The sequence below is a fragment of the Vespula vulgaris genome, chromosome 8 (genome assembly GCF_905475345.1).
Source record: "Vespula vulgaris chromosome 8, iyVesVulg1.1, whole genome shotgun sequence".
In the NCBI taxonomy this organism is placed as follows: domain Eukaryota; kingdom Metazoa; phylum Arthropoda; class Insecta; order Hymenoptera; family Vespidae; genus Vespula; species Vespula vulgaris.
In genome coordinates, this window is record NC_066593.1 from 709391 (window position 1) to 725757 (window position 16367).

General features: G+C 33.1%; 3 protein-coding genes across 6 annotated transcripts in view; 2 read left to right on the forward strand and 1 right to left on the reverse strand.

Moving 5' to 3' along the window:
* Positions 1-11: 11 nt before the first annotated feature.
* Positions 12-2671, forward strand: LOC127065486 (spermatogenesis-associated protein 6). Of its 2 annotated transcripts, none has more exons than XM_050997906.1 (7): positions 12-388; positions 481-840; positions 913-1032; positions 1086-1198; positions 1277-1669; positions 1752-2119; positions 2187-2671. In XM_050997906.1, exons 1-6 carry the CDS (start codon positions 335-337, stop codon positions 1903-1905), a joined length of 1194 nt encoding a protein of 397 aa, XP_050853863.1. In that variant the 5' UTR covers positions 12-334; the 3' UTR covers positions 1906-2119; positions 2187-2671. The 2 variants fall into 2 exon arrangements, with proteins under 2 accessions (XP_050853863.1, XP_050853864.1); XM_050997907.1 differs by having other exon boundaries at positions 1098-1198.
* Positions 1969-5298, reverse strand: LOC127065468 (nitric oxide-associated protein 1). The gene is made up of 5 exons (XM_050997844.1): positions 3523-5298; positions 3148-3444; positions 2738-3059; positions 2452-2669; positions 1969-2330 (listed from the first exon to the last, which is right to left on the reverse strand). The coding sequence occupies exons 1-5, from the start codon at positions 4787-4789 to the stop codon at positions 2149-2151; spliced, it is 2286 nt and encodes a 761-aa protein (XP_050853801.1). The 5' UTR covers positions 4790-5298; the 3' UTR covers positions 1969-2148.
* A 218-nt stretch (positions 5299-5516) lies between these two features.
* The window catches only part of LOC127065474 (MAP kinase-interacting serine/threonine-protein kinase 1-like), a 31330-nt gene continuing 20479 nt past the window's right edge, over positions 5517-16367 (forward strand). The window contains exon 1 of one of the 3 annotated variants that reach the window (XM_050997868.1): positions 5517-5549. In XM_050997868.1, the coding sequence (XP_050853825.1) occupies positions 5532-5549 (18 nt within the window). In that variant the 5' untranslated portion in view covers positions 5517-5531. Of the gene's footprint in view, positions 5550-6160; positions 6257-10867; positions 10901-16367 lie in introns of those variants that run through there. The other 2 variants (XM_050997866.1, XM_050997869.1) reach the window with 2 other exon arrangements.

The following is a 16367-nucleotide window of genomic DNA, read 5'->3' on the forward strand; positions in this document are numbered from 1 at the left end:
ATTAACTCATGTTAAATCCTATTCATATAAATCTTATCTTGATATAAATTTTACAACTATGTCAAATTCAATACTAATGTTGTGTTACTGTTTCCTGGCAACATGTATACTAGAATATACCAGTGTTCATCTGACAATATGGCAATTTCTAAAGAATTGATAAGTGCCTTACTTAATAAAAATGTCTAAGAGAATATTTTGTTGATATAATTTATTAAATAATTAAAAAAATTAATTAAGCGTGGTGATAGTACCAATGGTGATAGAAAAATAAAAACAAAAACTCTTCCTGCTCAATACAATGGAATTACTTGTGCTAGTGAAATAGTTGTCAATGAACATGACAGGAAGAGGTTTTTTTGTTAAAATACAGCTTGATCTTCGCGCTGTATGTATATAATTATTGTCACCAATTTTTCAAAGTAAAGCTTATTTTTTTTTTCAAATAAAATGGATTATAAAATTAGTGATTTTTTATAGGTAACTTGTCCCGGTGTCTGGTTATGTCCAAATGGAAAAATATCTTTAAAAATTAATACTCTGAATTCTAATAGAGTGTCTCATAGAATTACACCAGTTTTTCCATTATTATTTCATGAAAAATTTACATTTGAAAAAATGTTTTTTCATGTAATTTCTTTAACAGAATTACAACATAGCCTGGAACAAGAATTCTTTTTTGCAGAATTAGTACAATGGGTTACACCGTCTGGTAGAGAAGTCATTTTAGCTACATTTGAAACAAATTTAGTTGATTTATTATACCCTACATCATGTCTCAAAGACCAATTAGCTTGTGTAGATATAGATTTACTTATGGAATCTACTAAATATTTTCCTGTAAGATTAACAAATTTTTTTATATATATTCATACTTAATTCATCAATGCAATAAAATATATATATGTGCAGGGTATAATAGCACCTAAAATTGAAGTGTCTACAAAAACAATTATAGAAGGAATTATAGACATAAATAATATTAAGACGTCAGGGATACATATTATTAATCCAAAAACAATAAACTCAAAGGTACTAGGTTGTTATTAATTTTAAATTACATCGATCATAATTCCTGTAAAAAGAATACTTTGCAGAATGTATCATGGATCAGCAAAAAACGACCAGTCAAGGGTATTATCAGACAAAAAAGAGTTTGTCATAGTCAAGAAATAATTAAAGATCAAAATTATCAATTGTATGTATAGCATATAAAAAGTAGAAATATAGGACAAATATAGTTATATTAATCAATTATTTTATTCTATTTTTACAGATCCCAACAAAAATCAAATAATAAGTTAAACTCATATACATATCCTATTAAAAGAATACAATGTCCCAATGATCAATATTGTTGTGCAGGAAAAAGATTTATTTGTGATTGTGAACCATGTTATTCAGAAAAAAAATCTAAACCCTTAGCTTCATATAATGATTTACATACTTATGACAAATGTCCCGTTTGTTTAAAATATAAATATTACTTTTCTAATCAAAATGATCCAACTAATACTGCGCAAAGTTATAATATTTATTGTAAAAAGGATTTGTTAAAAGACCATCATTTCTCTAAATGTATTTATCAGTTTTCTAATGATCAAAATGACAATATTATCCAATCTCCAAACAATGTACATACAGCACAAGAAGAACCAACAGTATCGATGTAAGATAATTATTACTAATAAATGATTGTAAGATAATTATTACTAATAAAAAAAATATCATATACATAATTTATTTTGCAGGTTAGGATCGAAAGTAAAAACGGTAGATAACGTAAATGAAACCTATCATAAATGCGAACAAAATCAATTGAAAGATTTTTACAAAAATATGGAAAAATTTTATAAGAGAATGTATGAACAAGCAAGAATGCATGCTGAAGAAATTGATCCATAAAGAATTGACATGCATCTATCATGCATTTTATATTATGATGTCGTGATAAAAATTGGACCTGTGTTATTGAAATATTTGTTTTTCTTAAAAAATAAATATTAGTACAAGCAGAATTTTATAACTAGAAGACCACAATATCATGTATTGTGGTATTATATTACAGTATTAATTTTTCATGTTACATTCTTCAATGTACTATATACATATTTACAGAGTAAGTTTCAAAAAACACTAATTTCAAATTTATTCCTTTATATAAACTTGTCTTCCTTTTTTATAAGCTGGTGTACCTGCTACCCTTGCACCACGATGAGTAACAGATTTTTTCAAGAGAGCTGGTATTCTTAAATGAATACCTCGCGCACATGGAGTCCAACCTTGTAACTTAACTTTTTCATTTTCTTTGGCAGTGATTGCTATCCAACCTATAGAAATATATTTTAATATTTTATGATTTTCAAGTAATTTGTAATATTTTAATTCATTAAATTAATATTATAATATTTTTCATTTACTTAATCGTTCATATTGTATACATAGAATTACCTGCATTTGATAAAACAATATCTGCTGCAGACTCTATTTTACTGACACCTGTTATTTCAAACTGTTTTGACTGTAAGAGAGGCCATACTTTCAATCTCTGCGGATTATTTATAGGCACAACCAAAGCTTCTGTGTGTAATAATTCTTTATATAAATAATCTGCATCAATGACACGGCACATTGTGATAGGTAATTCGTCGCTTGCAAAAATTGTACATCTGTAAAAATTTGTAATTATAGAAATAATATATGGATGCAATTTAAACCTGGTATATAAATAAAGTACCTAATAAATTTGTTCCCTTCTAAATAGTCCAACCTTCCCAAACCTCCTATAAATATTGTTTCTTCTGGTTGTAAAACAAATGTTCTAGGTGAAATTATTTTATTTGGCAATGTTTTTATTATTTCCTCAATTGTTAATAAATCTATTATTTGATCCGGTTGAATAGTTCCAGGTGTATCATAACACCAATGGCTATTTATATATTCAGGACTTGTTTCATCCAATCCAAACTTATTTTTATTAGATTCAGAACTTGAAGAAAAGACATCGAAATTCTTTGAATTACTGGTCTTGTGTGATGTAAAGGTCTTACCAATAGCTCCTAGATAATATTAATAATGTTGCAAGATACAAAAAAGAACTGAATTTAATAAATTTTAAGTGAACAACATAAGACATCCTTAATGTACCTTGTAGTGTAGCGTGTTCTATATTACGCGATAATCTTAATTGATAATTTTGTACGAATTGTCTTGCATGCTCGTTTTTTGTCTCAGCTTGTAACCTCAATGTTCTCCAATAAAGTCTCCACTTAGAAGGATTCAAAATAGGAAATTTTAACAAATTCAAAGTTGTTCCTGGCCATGGAGATATCGTCGCACGTTGTACGAGATCAACAGCTTGCACTTTACAATAATCAGATTGTAAGAGATCATTAAATAACGAAGATTTACCTACGTTTGTGCATCCAATTAAAAATACATCTCCTGCAATATTAAGATGCAATCTAATAAGAAAAAGCAAGTGTATCTTTTTAAGTTTACATAGCATAAATTTTTATATACCTTTATATCCCCATAGTTTATGTAATTTATTTATAAACTGTTCTACTCCATATCCAGTCTTAGCAGAAATTAAGGATATATGTTTAATATTTTTTTCCCCTATCCCTGCATCTTCTATGGCCTTTGATATACACTCTTTAACATGACTTTCGAATGTTGACGAATCCTTAGGCAACAAATCAATTTTATTTCCAACTACAAATACTGGTGTATAAGGGTGCAAGATACTACCAATATTTGGCCATATACTACATGGAAAATCTGTTAAATCTATCATTAAAATAACTGCACATTTTTTTGTTTTTATAACTTTTAACAGTTCTGGATAATCTTCTGAAGATACTTTTACATCTAAAGCTGTATTATAATGTTTTAAAAAGTGACATCTTTGACAAATCATGCTTTTTAGTTCGTCATTGGTTACACCTAAGAATAATTCTGAGGGTAAATAACCAGGAAGCGCGTGATCTTTACAATGTAATAAAGCTCCACAACCACCACATGGAATACTACTAATTTCGATGTTTTGATTAGGTGAACCATAAAGCCAATCACTTGGATTTTCTTGCATATCATTGTATTGTTCATAATCATCCATCCACTTACTCGCAACATTCTGTAAGTTTTTTAATTCCTGTTCACGATAGGTTTCTTCGTACTCTATAAAACTTGGTTTTTCTTTACCCTGTATTGAATTTGTGGTTTCTAAATATTTTTCATACAAGGTCTTATACATTTCATTAAGCGACGATTCATCATTCTTGTCTTTAGGAATACTCTCAACAGGCATATCCACAATTTTAAAACTATCAGTAAATGCGTAAGGCATATGTATAATCTTAGATGATTTTTTATCACTTGGATCGGAAAGTGTTTCTGTTTCATTTATAGATTTAAAGTCTGTACAATTATTATTACCAATATGGTTCAATATAACACTAAATGCGGGCTCATTTACTTGTTGCATTACTCGTTTTCTCTCTTGTATCTGTTCCAACTTCTGTTTTAGTTTTAAACGCTTTAAATATCCCAATTTAATCTTTTCATAAAACAAATATTCGCTATACAATATTTTATCTCTTAAAGATTCAACTTTTGGATCAATTTTGTAGATAACATTTTCATCAAAATTTTTCTTTGTCGAATATTGTGATTTTTGAATGAGAGGATATTTCGTAGAACGTAATCGCAAAAAACCATAAATATCATTATTTTTGTTAAATTTCGTCCATAGCTTCGTATATAGCGTTACTTTAATCGACAACATGTTTCAAATATTATATACAAATATCTCCGATAATTTATGAAGTAAAACGTATAACGTATTAAAAGGATATAATTATCACCAGAAATTCGTACTGTTATTATAATGTTAAATAATTACACGATAAATATAACCATTAAACTGTACTTTTATTTCTCATTTTCGAAACTCAAAACAATTCATAACCTATTTCATAACCTATTAAACCTCTTTAAGCATTATATTATCTTTTCACTGGAGGATTTTATTCGACGAACATTTATGACTCGAATTTCGTATTAACAGTTTTACAGAAAAAGACATAATTAAACAATTAGGTTAACTTCAATTTAACGAAATTATTAATTATAAACTACGCCTTCGACTCGTTCGAAAAGCAGGTTATGGATACTTCGGTCGACAGATGGAAACAGAGAAATACAGAGAAAGAGAGAAAGAGAGAAAGACAGAGAAAGAGAGAGAGAGAGCGCGATTGTAAACGATATATCGAAAGTCGATAGGGCGTCGCGCTTCCCGCCACGCGACGCATTTCGCCGGTATGACGAAAAATGCCGGACGCGTGTAACTGCGTAGCACACCGAAAAATAAAAGATTTGAGACGGATTATCTAAGTAATCGATGGATTACGTTATTTCTATGGTGTACGCGATTGAGTGGCACATATAAAGTCAAAGAAGTGTGTCAATTCGAGCGTCGTTCGGAAAGCGTACGACGAAACGAGTTGTGTGATTTGTTTGGCGGTAGCATGGCGGAATCTCGGAAGGTAAAACATTTGTTTTTTTTGTTGGCTGCATATTCCAGGAGAACGGATTCGCGCGCTCACTTCAAAATCGTCTATCGTGTAATCGTGGTACTACTGAACGATCGATTATCATTCTCTATCCACCTTCTCGTGGTTTTCATATTTAATATATCTTCATACGAAGATATACGACTCATTGGTATAATTATTACCATACAAGTTACAAATGATTACTGAAAACATGAAAACACTGACACAAGGAATAAATCCTCAGCGAGTATGATTAAATTTGATATATCTCTTCTTAATTACTCTTTTGTATTATTCTCTATATATCTAATTCGTTGGAGAATCGTTCTGTATACGAGCGTATCGAAGTTTAAAATAAATTAATACCGTTCTAGCGTGAACACGAGCGAAGATTAATTCTTCTTGTTTGTGAATAAAGACAAAGGTAATTGGAGAAAGAACAGAAGGTCGGACTAATCGTAAAACTTTACACGCGTTCGATATTACAGACACGTGTCGACTCTCCCTAACGTTTATCGTTCCCATTGATTTTTGAAGAAAAAGTATTTCCTTACGGAAGGTCATTCGATATAGAGGATGAAACTCGTAAGGATTAAACTTTCTCAGTTTATCCGTACATGTTCACTCTTCGAATATACGTGCATCCACGTGCGTGGAACGAAAGGGTCCGAAGAGATCGAAGATTCGAAGCGAACGGAGTAAGTACTTGAGCCGGTCGAAGACACGAAAGTGGGTCAGGGCTGTATCACGCTCGAAGCTCGGCTTGCACGTACGCCACCTTCCAAAATGCTTTCAATCTTCTACGAAGTATGGTTGCATTCTTCTTCTTCTTCTTCTTCTTCTTCTTCTTCTTCTTCTTCTTCTTCTTCTTCTTCTTCTTCTTCTTCTTGTTCTACTACTTCTATTTCTACTTCTATTTTTTGTACTTTCTTTCTTCTCGTTATTCCTCTGTTTTGTTTTTTTTTTTGTATTTATTTATTTATCTTCTTTTTCTTCATCTTTCTTTTTTTTCCACTGACATTTTCTGGACGAAAAAACGTCTGTATATACGTAGACGCATAAACGCAAGTTATATTTGAAGAAACCCCCGGATAACAAAACGAGCATCGGAGCCAAACGACGAGGTCGAGAATGTTTTAAGTATAACGCGGAAGAGTCTCTCTGGGAGAGATTGAAGACGCGAGAGATATCATTACTATTATTATTCTACGAATAATACGAATAGGATAATGCACGCGTAGATATTTATTTTCGTCGAAAGACATATCTCTTTTTCTCTTTCTATCTTTCTCTATCTCTCTCTCTCTCTCTCTCTTTCTCTTATAGCTCGATGAATCTATTCCTCGATTCAAACGAGTTACGCTTACTTATCCTTTTCCCGCGCTCTCTTACGATTGGTTAGATTCGACGTTACGTACGATACGATGGCGAACTAGCGACACTAGTTTATACGTTGTAACGATCCGAAGAAATAACGTTAAGCTTGTGTAAGGTCGTGAAAATTATTGTCGATATATGCAAGAAGTCTATCTTGAATTCCACGAACGTGATATTCCATTTAACGTCAGAATTAACTCCGAGCCGATTAAGGTACAAGGTCGTTAACTTTAACTTCTATCTTCCTAACGTAAACGTTCTACGGATAATAATATCTTCGTATTAGATACAACGCAACGCATTTATTATTCGCAACATTATTTACACATAAATAAGAAGAGAAAAGTAACAAAAAGAAAGAGATAAAGATTGTCACGTTCGGTTTCCCTTTTTAAGAGCCTTTCTTAATAATTAATATCGTTGTTCCAATTTCTACTTCGGAGTCACCCTGTGTAATTATTTTGAAGGTCGAAGAAAATCGAAAGACGGGTTACCTTCTATGTAATGAATTTAAGTTTGTATGAATTGTGAGAAAGAATACGAACGTGTGATCAACACGACGTTGTCTTCTTGCGTGCCTCCTACTTTTTCTCTTTCTATCCATCTTTCCCTCTCTCTCTCTCTCTTTCTTTTTCTCTTTTTCCCTCTATATATCCTTCTCTCTCTCTCTCTCTCTCCGTTCTCCCCTATGCACCAATCAACGCGTCGAACGAGAAGTCACGTGTTGCCGGCTACGATGTAAACAAGTTTTCTTCTCTCTCTCTCTCTCTGTCGCACGCTTTGTTTCCTTTTTACCTTCTTTTGCCGAATATCATTCCAAGAAATACGTAGTTATGTAAGTCGACTGATTTATTTCCTTTTGCCGAGATCGTTCTCACCGTAATATTCCGATATATTTTTTTTATCCGGTATAAGAAAGATATGGAAGCTCTTATCCTGCAAAGAGAAAGATAGAGAGAGAGAAAGAGAGAGGAAGGAAAGGGGAAGGAAAAAGAGAGGACTCGGAATTATCGTAAGATTTACATAAATATCGCAACGTGTTTTTATCCTTTTTTTGATATATTTTACGAGACGAGCGTAGTAGTAGTTCGATCATATAAACTCGTTCATCATTGGGCCAATAACCTTTTCGGTGAAATCTATTCGATATATAATTTTATATGTCTGTGTTTACATATATATATATATGTATGTACATATGTACATACATTTATATCCTCGGAAGAGAAGTCACTTAATGATGTGCTCATCGTTGACGAGTCAGCAGGTTTAGTGGGTGTAGTATGTAGATAAGTATATCGTGAATACGTTTGAACGCTTCCTCGTTTACATGCTTCCTTGCTCGTACATATGTGCATATATATATATATATATATTTATTTATATATATAGTATATAATGTATATATATACACACACACACACACGCGCGCGCGCGCGAAAAGTCGATCGTAAATATTTTTCCGGTTTCTGGTTTATCCTTCGCACGCGCCGTTTTTCATAAACTTGGATGAACAAGGACTTGGATCGATAATAACAACGAGTGGCCGTTAAATGACTCGAAAGAAAATCGTTCTGAATTATGTTCAATAACGATTAATTATCGTAATAACAAATTATTATATCTTTTAAGAATCTTATCAAATCGAATCAAATGAAATGTACATACCTATATGCACACGTATATAAAGCTCTTAATTAATGCGAGACCTATTAAATATTATTAATATTAAATGATACACGCGAACGATTGCGCGATATTAGTGTATGTAAGATACATATGTCACGGTACGTTTGTAAGACTTCCACGTTAGCAAAAGATAATGAAAACAAACCGCGGAATCGTTCTGACGTAACTTTGCTCTTGGCGATGAAAGAATTAGTAAAATTAAAAGTTTACGAAATAAAGACGATAGAAGAGGAAGGAGAAGGTCGACGGATCACTCTTCGTACACGTCTGCTTCCGGTTAAAGTAGCTTACGTGATTATAGGTTGGTTACTGGATTCGAAACCTCTCAATGGAGTTTCTCTATTACGTCATGACCTTCAACTTGCGAGGATTATCAAGCGGAGTGCATCATCCTTCGAATTTTTCGGACTTGGCTTGCCCTTTCGTCAGACACTAAGGATTTGCTATTCTTAATGAGATTAGGTGTCGTCTTATGCAACTTTTCTTTACTTTCGAACATTTGTTCGTCTCCTCTCTTTCTCTCTGCGTTCCTTTTACTTTTTATTTGATCTTCGTTAAAATTATATTACGTGTGTACATACACTCTTAATTAAAGAGATATTGAATTGAAATATCTTTTATATTGCTATCGCCATCAGAAATTCCACGAAGTCTTTCTTGCGTGGAATATAAATATTTTAATTGATCTTTCTTTTCTCTCTCTCTCTCTTCTCCCCCCCCCCCCCTCCCTCTCTCTCTCTATCTATCTTCCTTCATCGTTTCATGATACTGTTTAGTGCAAAGACGCATATGCCAGTTAACACATGGCATATGTACATACTTTGATACTTCGTAAACACACGCGCAAAGCTAATTATTACCATCTCTCATATGTTTTTTAATATTCATTTTATTCGAAAACATAGAACTGACTTTTCTCGATCGTTCTTTTCTTTTTTTGATTTTGTTTAATACGATAGATCGATCTATTCTAAAATAAACTTTGACAATATCGTCGTTCGGAGTCGAACGTAATATTTTGCAAATAAAAAGAAAAAAGAAAAAAGTATCGAGATTATCATCATCGTCGTCGTCGTCTTCATTATTATTATGACTATTATTAATAACGGTACGTTGTTCACATACGTTTAATCGTTCACATACGATTACATAGCACCACCATAGTAATTTATTCTATTTCGATACACATCGACACGTGTAAATGTTAGGAAGAGGAAGAAGCTAATCGAAAATACGAGGATGAAGTCGACCGCATATTCGATTGTTTACATTGTGTGTCGATAAACAAACAGGATGATGAGACCAAAAAGGTCTGTGCCGTGTCAACGTTTTAGCAATGCAAATCACGTTGAAAATATTACCGATGCGTGTTCTAACGGTTACGGTCGAGTTTCTAATACCGTGTTTCGATATTTCTCTGTTTCTTAAACGTCCAAGCACGAGAGTGATTTGAATCGAAAGGTGAAGAAAAAATAGAAAAAGCAAAAGAAAAGAAACAAGAAAGAAAAAGATCAAGAAATTTGCGAAACCAATACGGAATAGTAACTCGTACGAAACATTACGTACGTAGTACTTACTTACTTACTTACTTATGTACGAAACAAAGTAGACGGACGAAAACATCGTTTGCGTTAGTAACGTCAGAATTATTTGTAAAATTGGCACGACTCGAAATCGTACGTGTTCTTCTCTCCTTTTCTCTCTCCCATTTTATTATTATTATTATTATTATTAATAGTAAATTTCCGAGGAATTCGTTGAAAAAAAAAATATATATATACGTCGATCGAGTATTTTCTACGTATAAGAAATAGAAAAATGTCTTCGATAAATTTTATAGTTGGATAGTTTATGTTATGCGTGTGTATGTGTTTATGCATAATGTCATCGTACGATTGAACAACGAAACAAAAGTGGACGCAGTCGTGATCTCTCTCTCTCTCTCTCTCTCCCCCTTGTTGCTAAAGATGGCGGATATAAATCGCCGTTATACTCTTGGCACGATTCCCGTTTAAAGTATCGTTATAAATACTCGCTCGAGCTAGGCCTCTCTTGCCACAATAAACCGTGCTCATAACATTTTCTCGTTGTAATTCTTACGACTTCGTTTGATTAAAAAAAGTCCATTCGCGTAAGAGAGAATATAGTACTCGCTTAGTCGATGGATGATAATATTATTGTACTTATGTAGATACATACATTAATCGTATTCAAGGGGAAAGTGGAAAGGAAGGAACGATAAATGACAAAAGTGACAAATGTCTGCGGATATTTATGTAAGTCATTATAAAACGTCTATCTCGAGTCGAATTCATTTTCATTTATTTCTTTTGTCTCTTCGAACGACGATGCATTATACATATATGCATAAATACATATATATATACATATTTACATAATTGGATAGATATTTACGAGAATGTTTTTTTTTCGTTAAAAAAAATATTCTATATGGATTATGTTGAGACACGAAAAAAAGTTAAAGAAAGTCTGATTTGTCTTTCCTTCTTCGCGTTTCTCGAAGGATCAACTACTAAGTATTGATATAGGGGGGAGGAAAGAAAAAAAAGGAACAGAGAGAGAGAGAGAGAGAAAATAAAATAAAAAGATTGATGATATGCCTCGCGTGACTTAAGATGACTCATAGGTCTTACGAGAGACGCGATAAAAGTAAACGTACCTGTTAAAACACGCCTCGATATCGCGATGTTACCGTGTGCAACAAATATGTTCCTTTACTATGTGCCTGACTCATACCGATATTTGTTTAATCGCCTACGTACATATACCCCGCGTCCCTTGCCCTCTCTTACCTCGTTCGCTTAAGAATTTATGTTTTCCTTACTTCTATTTAGTCCGAATGTCAACGAACTTTTACGTAAATGTTATGACACCGTTCTAACATGAGTATTATGAAAAAAGGAAATTTCAATTGGATTTTATACGAGATGAGCGTGAAATTTTTATAATCTTTTTTCTTTTTCATTTTTCTCTTACGTTTCCTTTCTTGGTAAAAAAGGAAAAATGTTAGAAAAAACGATTAGAAAGAAAAAAAAAAAGAACACGAAGAATCGTTTATAATCGTAAGAAAAATCATATAATTAATACGTCACCTTGATTTATTCTACGACAAAGAGGTTCTCGAATCTATGAAATTCAAATGTTCGATCGGCCTTATATAATTAATTATTTTTCACCGTAGGCTATTGCAACTGGACGATATCTATGTTTATTTATCTACTTGGTCTTTTATTAATAGACGCCTTCAAGGCAACTTGAGTTCAGCTTAGAAATCAATGTATGTATTGCCTTTTACGCGAAAAGTTTATGACGTAACGAGTACATTTATCAATCCGTATCACAAAGTGCGACGCTATCTCTTTCCATCCGTCTCACTTTTTTTTTGCTCTCACGAAAGGCCACTCTTAAGATAACGCTTAAAACATCGCAAAACACGAGCAGGATAGTCGTCTCGATGTATCTATTAATCTAATCGACGAAAGAACGAAATTTGACGTTCGCGTCTAATCGTTTCATTCTAAAAATATATTTATATATCTTAATATCCTTTCTAAGTAAGTATCTCTAATAAAACTTTCTCTATAATTCTAAATATTCTCAAATGAATTTTCCTAACATCGATTAAATCGATCGCTAGAAATCAGCTTAGGAGGATGAAAAAAAAAAAAAGATAGAATGTTCGTTCCTAACGAAGGTCGAGATAAATGTTTCTTCTTTCGAGGCACGTTTAGAATGCAGGAAGACACGATAGCGAGAATATAAATTTGATTAGAGCAACTTCCGGTCCTCGAATAACGCACATACAATGTGGTATGTTTACAAACTGCGTTTCATCAAACTTTGTAGGAGTACACGAGACATATATGTGTGCGTATATATACAGAGTGTCCCAACGAAAAGTGTCCATCAGGATTATTACGAAATTTGATAATATTTTCGAACAATGCCGAGACAGATCAATCTGATTTTTGGGTTAACCTTTTGGAGATTTCTAATCTTCTCATAAATCTTATATGGCAACAGGGATCGTTTTACGGCAGGGCCTGTCGTTTGAAAGATCTTTTAATTCTCTTTATAACAGCGTAATATATTTCTTGTTAATTTGAATCAATAATTTCCAAGATGTACGCGTTTCGAAATTTCAGCTTGAAAACAATTTTTACAGCATGAAATAACGAAAATGTGTATTGCCGATCTCTCCACGCGATAATAAAATCTTTGCCGAGTATCGCGTCGAAGGTTTTATAGTACATCCCATGTAATCCGATGGCATTCTTCTGGGCCGCTGAAGTTCTCCTAATGAAGCTGAGGTTGGATGACAAATTATTCTGGATAGTAAATATCTCCATAGAAGAAAAAATGAAAGGACGTAAATGATCGGAAAAATACTGCTTTAAAAATTGCCGTATCGGGGCTGCATAGCACGGAGGAGTTCCATCGTGTTGAAGAAACATTTTTTCCGGTCATATTCAGGTCATTTTTAATGATTTTTACGATAACCGGGTAAAAATCCAGCTCTCTAATAAATCAAAGCACGACTCTTTCCGGTCAAATAATTTGATAAAAAGAGTGAACCAACGATTTTATTACTCGAGATAGCAGAAAAAAATCATTAAATTTCACAACAATCCTAATGGTCGCTTCTCGTTGGGACACTGTATATATAGAGATATATAATATATATATAACATATATATATATTATATACCTATAAATATAGTTGTGTGAGAATAGAAGGAATGACTAGCTAGGAACCCTGAACTTTCTAAGATTTATCTCTCGATTATACGTACATATACGTGTATACGCATTTATTGATAGTATCATCGAACTATTTATCGATGCTCGTTCGATCGTTAAAATTTGTTTACTGTAAAGTGCGAATAATCGATGTATCTAATTATTTTCTATAATAGCTTACGATGAAAAAAAAAATGTGAATATATTAAAGATAAAAAAAAATATATATATAAAAAAAATAAAAAAAAACCAAAAAAGAAAATAAGGAAAAAAGAAAAACAATAAAATGAAATTCGAAATAAAAAGGAAAAATAAAAGAAATAAAAAATAAAAACCATCGAGATAAGATATCAATTCTCGACTTTCGTCTGAGAAAAATCGTTTTACTCGCGAGTCGCATATTTAAGTATCGGTCGAAGGATCGTGCTCTGCGTGACATTATCCAGCGTGACCGCAAAGAAGAAGAAGAAGAGGAGGAAGAAGTGGATGCGGAGGTGGAGATGGAGATGAAGGTGGAGGTGGCGGTGAAGAAGAGGGAGGGAGGAAAGAGGAGGAGGAGAAGAGCCTCGTTAAAATTCACAACGCGGTCGGTCATCGTCGGATAGCACGCTTAAACGATAGAATTTCACGTCGTTTATATATGACTAGGCGTATACATACACACACGCGCGTACTTGTAGGTACATAGATAAATATATACAAGAAAAGACTTCGGAGCAAGATGGAATCAACGTTACGATTCCTACGTGTTCTTTCTAATCTTATCGATATCTATGTATGTTCTTGCGAGAAAAATATTTGTCTATTGGGTGAACGAGTAAACGGATTCTGCTTGAGCGCGATCGCGTTACGCAAGCCTGATTTAAAACTCTAACTCTGTATTCATATACGCAGGACATTCTTCGGCGTATCTAATCGCTCTTCTTTTTTTTCCTGTTTTCTTCTTTTTTTCTTTTTCTTCTTCTTCTCTTTTCCTTCTCGTGGGTCGACGCGTGCTCTCAACGAGAATCGCTATCCATGATACGTCGTTGTTTACAAACACACGAGAAAAAACAAATATCGCCTGACTCCCATCCATTTCTAACACCAAAAGAGGAATCTTGTAATTATCGTTCATGATATACATTCACGTATATATATAAGAAGGAAAAGGAGAAAAGAAGATGGAAAATAAAAAAGAAAGAAAGAAAAACGAAAGGAAAATTAATCGTTCGTAATACAGACGGCGAATATCGAAACCGATCACGTCCGACTTTCATCGATACCCAACTATTTTCTAATGTCACTTTAACGCACGGCATATGGCGATAGAAAGTGATTCCCGAACAATTCTTTTTTTTTTTCAATCGGTGTTCCATCGTTTTATCGATGTTTTTCAATACGATGGATATTAAAACTCGTCTCACTCGGCTCGATTATATTATTTGAATTTTTTCGATTTTTATTTCGAATAAAAAAGAAATAGTAGTAATAAAAAAGGAAAGAAAGAGAGAAAGAGAGAGATTCCAATAGTTCTCTTACTACGTCTCAAACTTGTTCAAGTATGTATACCAACGAACATAATGAAAATAGTTGTATCGTTCTGAATATATATATATATATATATATATATATATATATGCATGCACATATATATATACATATGTGTATGCATACGCGTTCGCGTATAGAAACCAACTGATCAACGGAGCAACGAAGCGCGGAGTAAAAAGGGAAAGGAGATGGTGGCACGTTGTTGGCCTAGCAGGGCAATAAAGTCAAGGTTTTCTACTCACAGCAATAACGCGATCTTGCGATGCACTTGTGATTGAATTCTAACGATAAATACAATAACAAATAGAGATAGAGATAGAGAGAGAGAGAGAGAGAGAGAGAGAGAGAGAGAGAGAGAGAGAGAGAGAAAGGAAAGGAAAGAAAAAAGGTTAGAGTTGTATTCGTGACTATTAGAGAGAACCTATGATCGTTTTGCGAATGTATTCTTAAAAGATCGTTCAAGTCTGGGTTGGGTTTGAAAGATAGGCGCCATAGAATATAAGTAAGCGTCTAAACTCGTAAAATGAAAGTTCACAAAGATCGAAGGAGGTCGAGACAAACGGCGTAAGTCGGTAACATAAAAAAAGTAAAAGAAGAAGAAGAAGAAGAAGAAACAGCGTGAAGAACGTGGAACGTTTGAAGGCACCTCTCTTCTCTCTCTCTCTCTCTCTCTCTCTCTCTCTCTCTCTCTCTTTCTCTTTCTCTTTCAGGTCAATCAAGTTCATTGGCTCTTTTTCGGAGTGGCCGTTCTTTTCCCTCTTTCAGCTCAGCGAATCCTCTGACACAAACCTGTGTATACATTGATTCTTACACAATTCGTATTAGGTCAGTGTACCGAGAGGACAATGAATTATCTTTGTGAAGAAAAGTTTCGAAATCGTTGATAATATTGATTTCTTATCGATTTGATATTTCTATAAACAAAGAATTATATTTATGTATATACATTATATTTTTGTATAGTTTAATATATCGCAAATACGATCGTTAATCGACGCCTTTCTAATCGATCTATTATTATTCCCCATAATTTTCGACCCATCGATTAAATAAATCTTCTCCTCCCATGAACCTTTCTGCTCCTCCGTTGAATCGTACGGTTCATTAAACGCACATACATGAGTGCTCTAAGACGCAAAGTATGCATTAAGAGATCTATTAAGTACACTCTTGTGCGATATAGTTATCTAAGCACGGTTTATACGTATTATACAGAAATGCAGACATTTACACTATATTTCTACTTTCGCGAAAGTAAAATCCAAGCGAATTAATATTTTCCTTTAATTATTATTATTATTATTATTATTATTAGTACTATTACTATCATTATTATTATATAACGCTATCGTGATCCATTGAGTTGATTGAAAGGAATAAATTAAAATTAGTGAATTGAAATGAATAGGATAAAAGATAAGCGAGGAAGGAAATGAAAGTTATGCGATC

Coding starts and splice junctions, on each gene's coding strand:
- LOC127065486 (XM_050997906.1), top strand. CDS start 335: ATGAACATGACAGGAAGAGGTTTTTTTGTTAAAATACAGCTTGATCTT. Junction 1,199..1,276: donor AAAGATCAAAATTATCAATT/GTATGTATAGCA, acceptor CTATTTTTACAG/ATCCCAACAAAAATCAAATA. Junction 1,670..1,751: donor GAAGAACCAACAGTATCGAT/GTAAGATAATTA, acceptor TTTATTTTGCAG/GTTAGGATCGAAAGTAAAAA.
- LOC127065468 (XM_050997844.1), bottom strand. CDS start 4,789: ATGTTGTCGATTAAAGTAACGCTATATACGAAGCTATGGACGAAATTT. Junction 3,445..3,522: donor TAAACTATGGGGATATAAAG/GTATATAAAAAT, acceptor TTAATATTGCAG/GAGATGTATTTTTAATTGGA. Junction 2,331..2,451: donor TATTGTTTTATCAAATGCAG/GTAATTCTATGT, acceptor ATATTTCTATAG/GTTGGATAGCAATCACTGCC.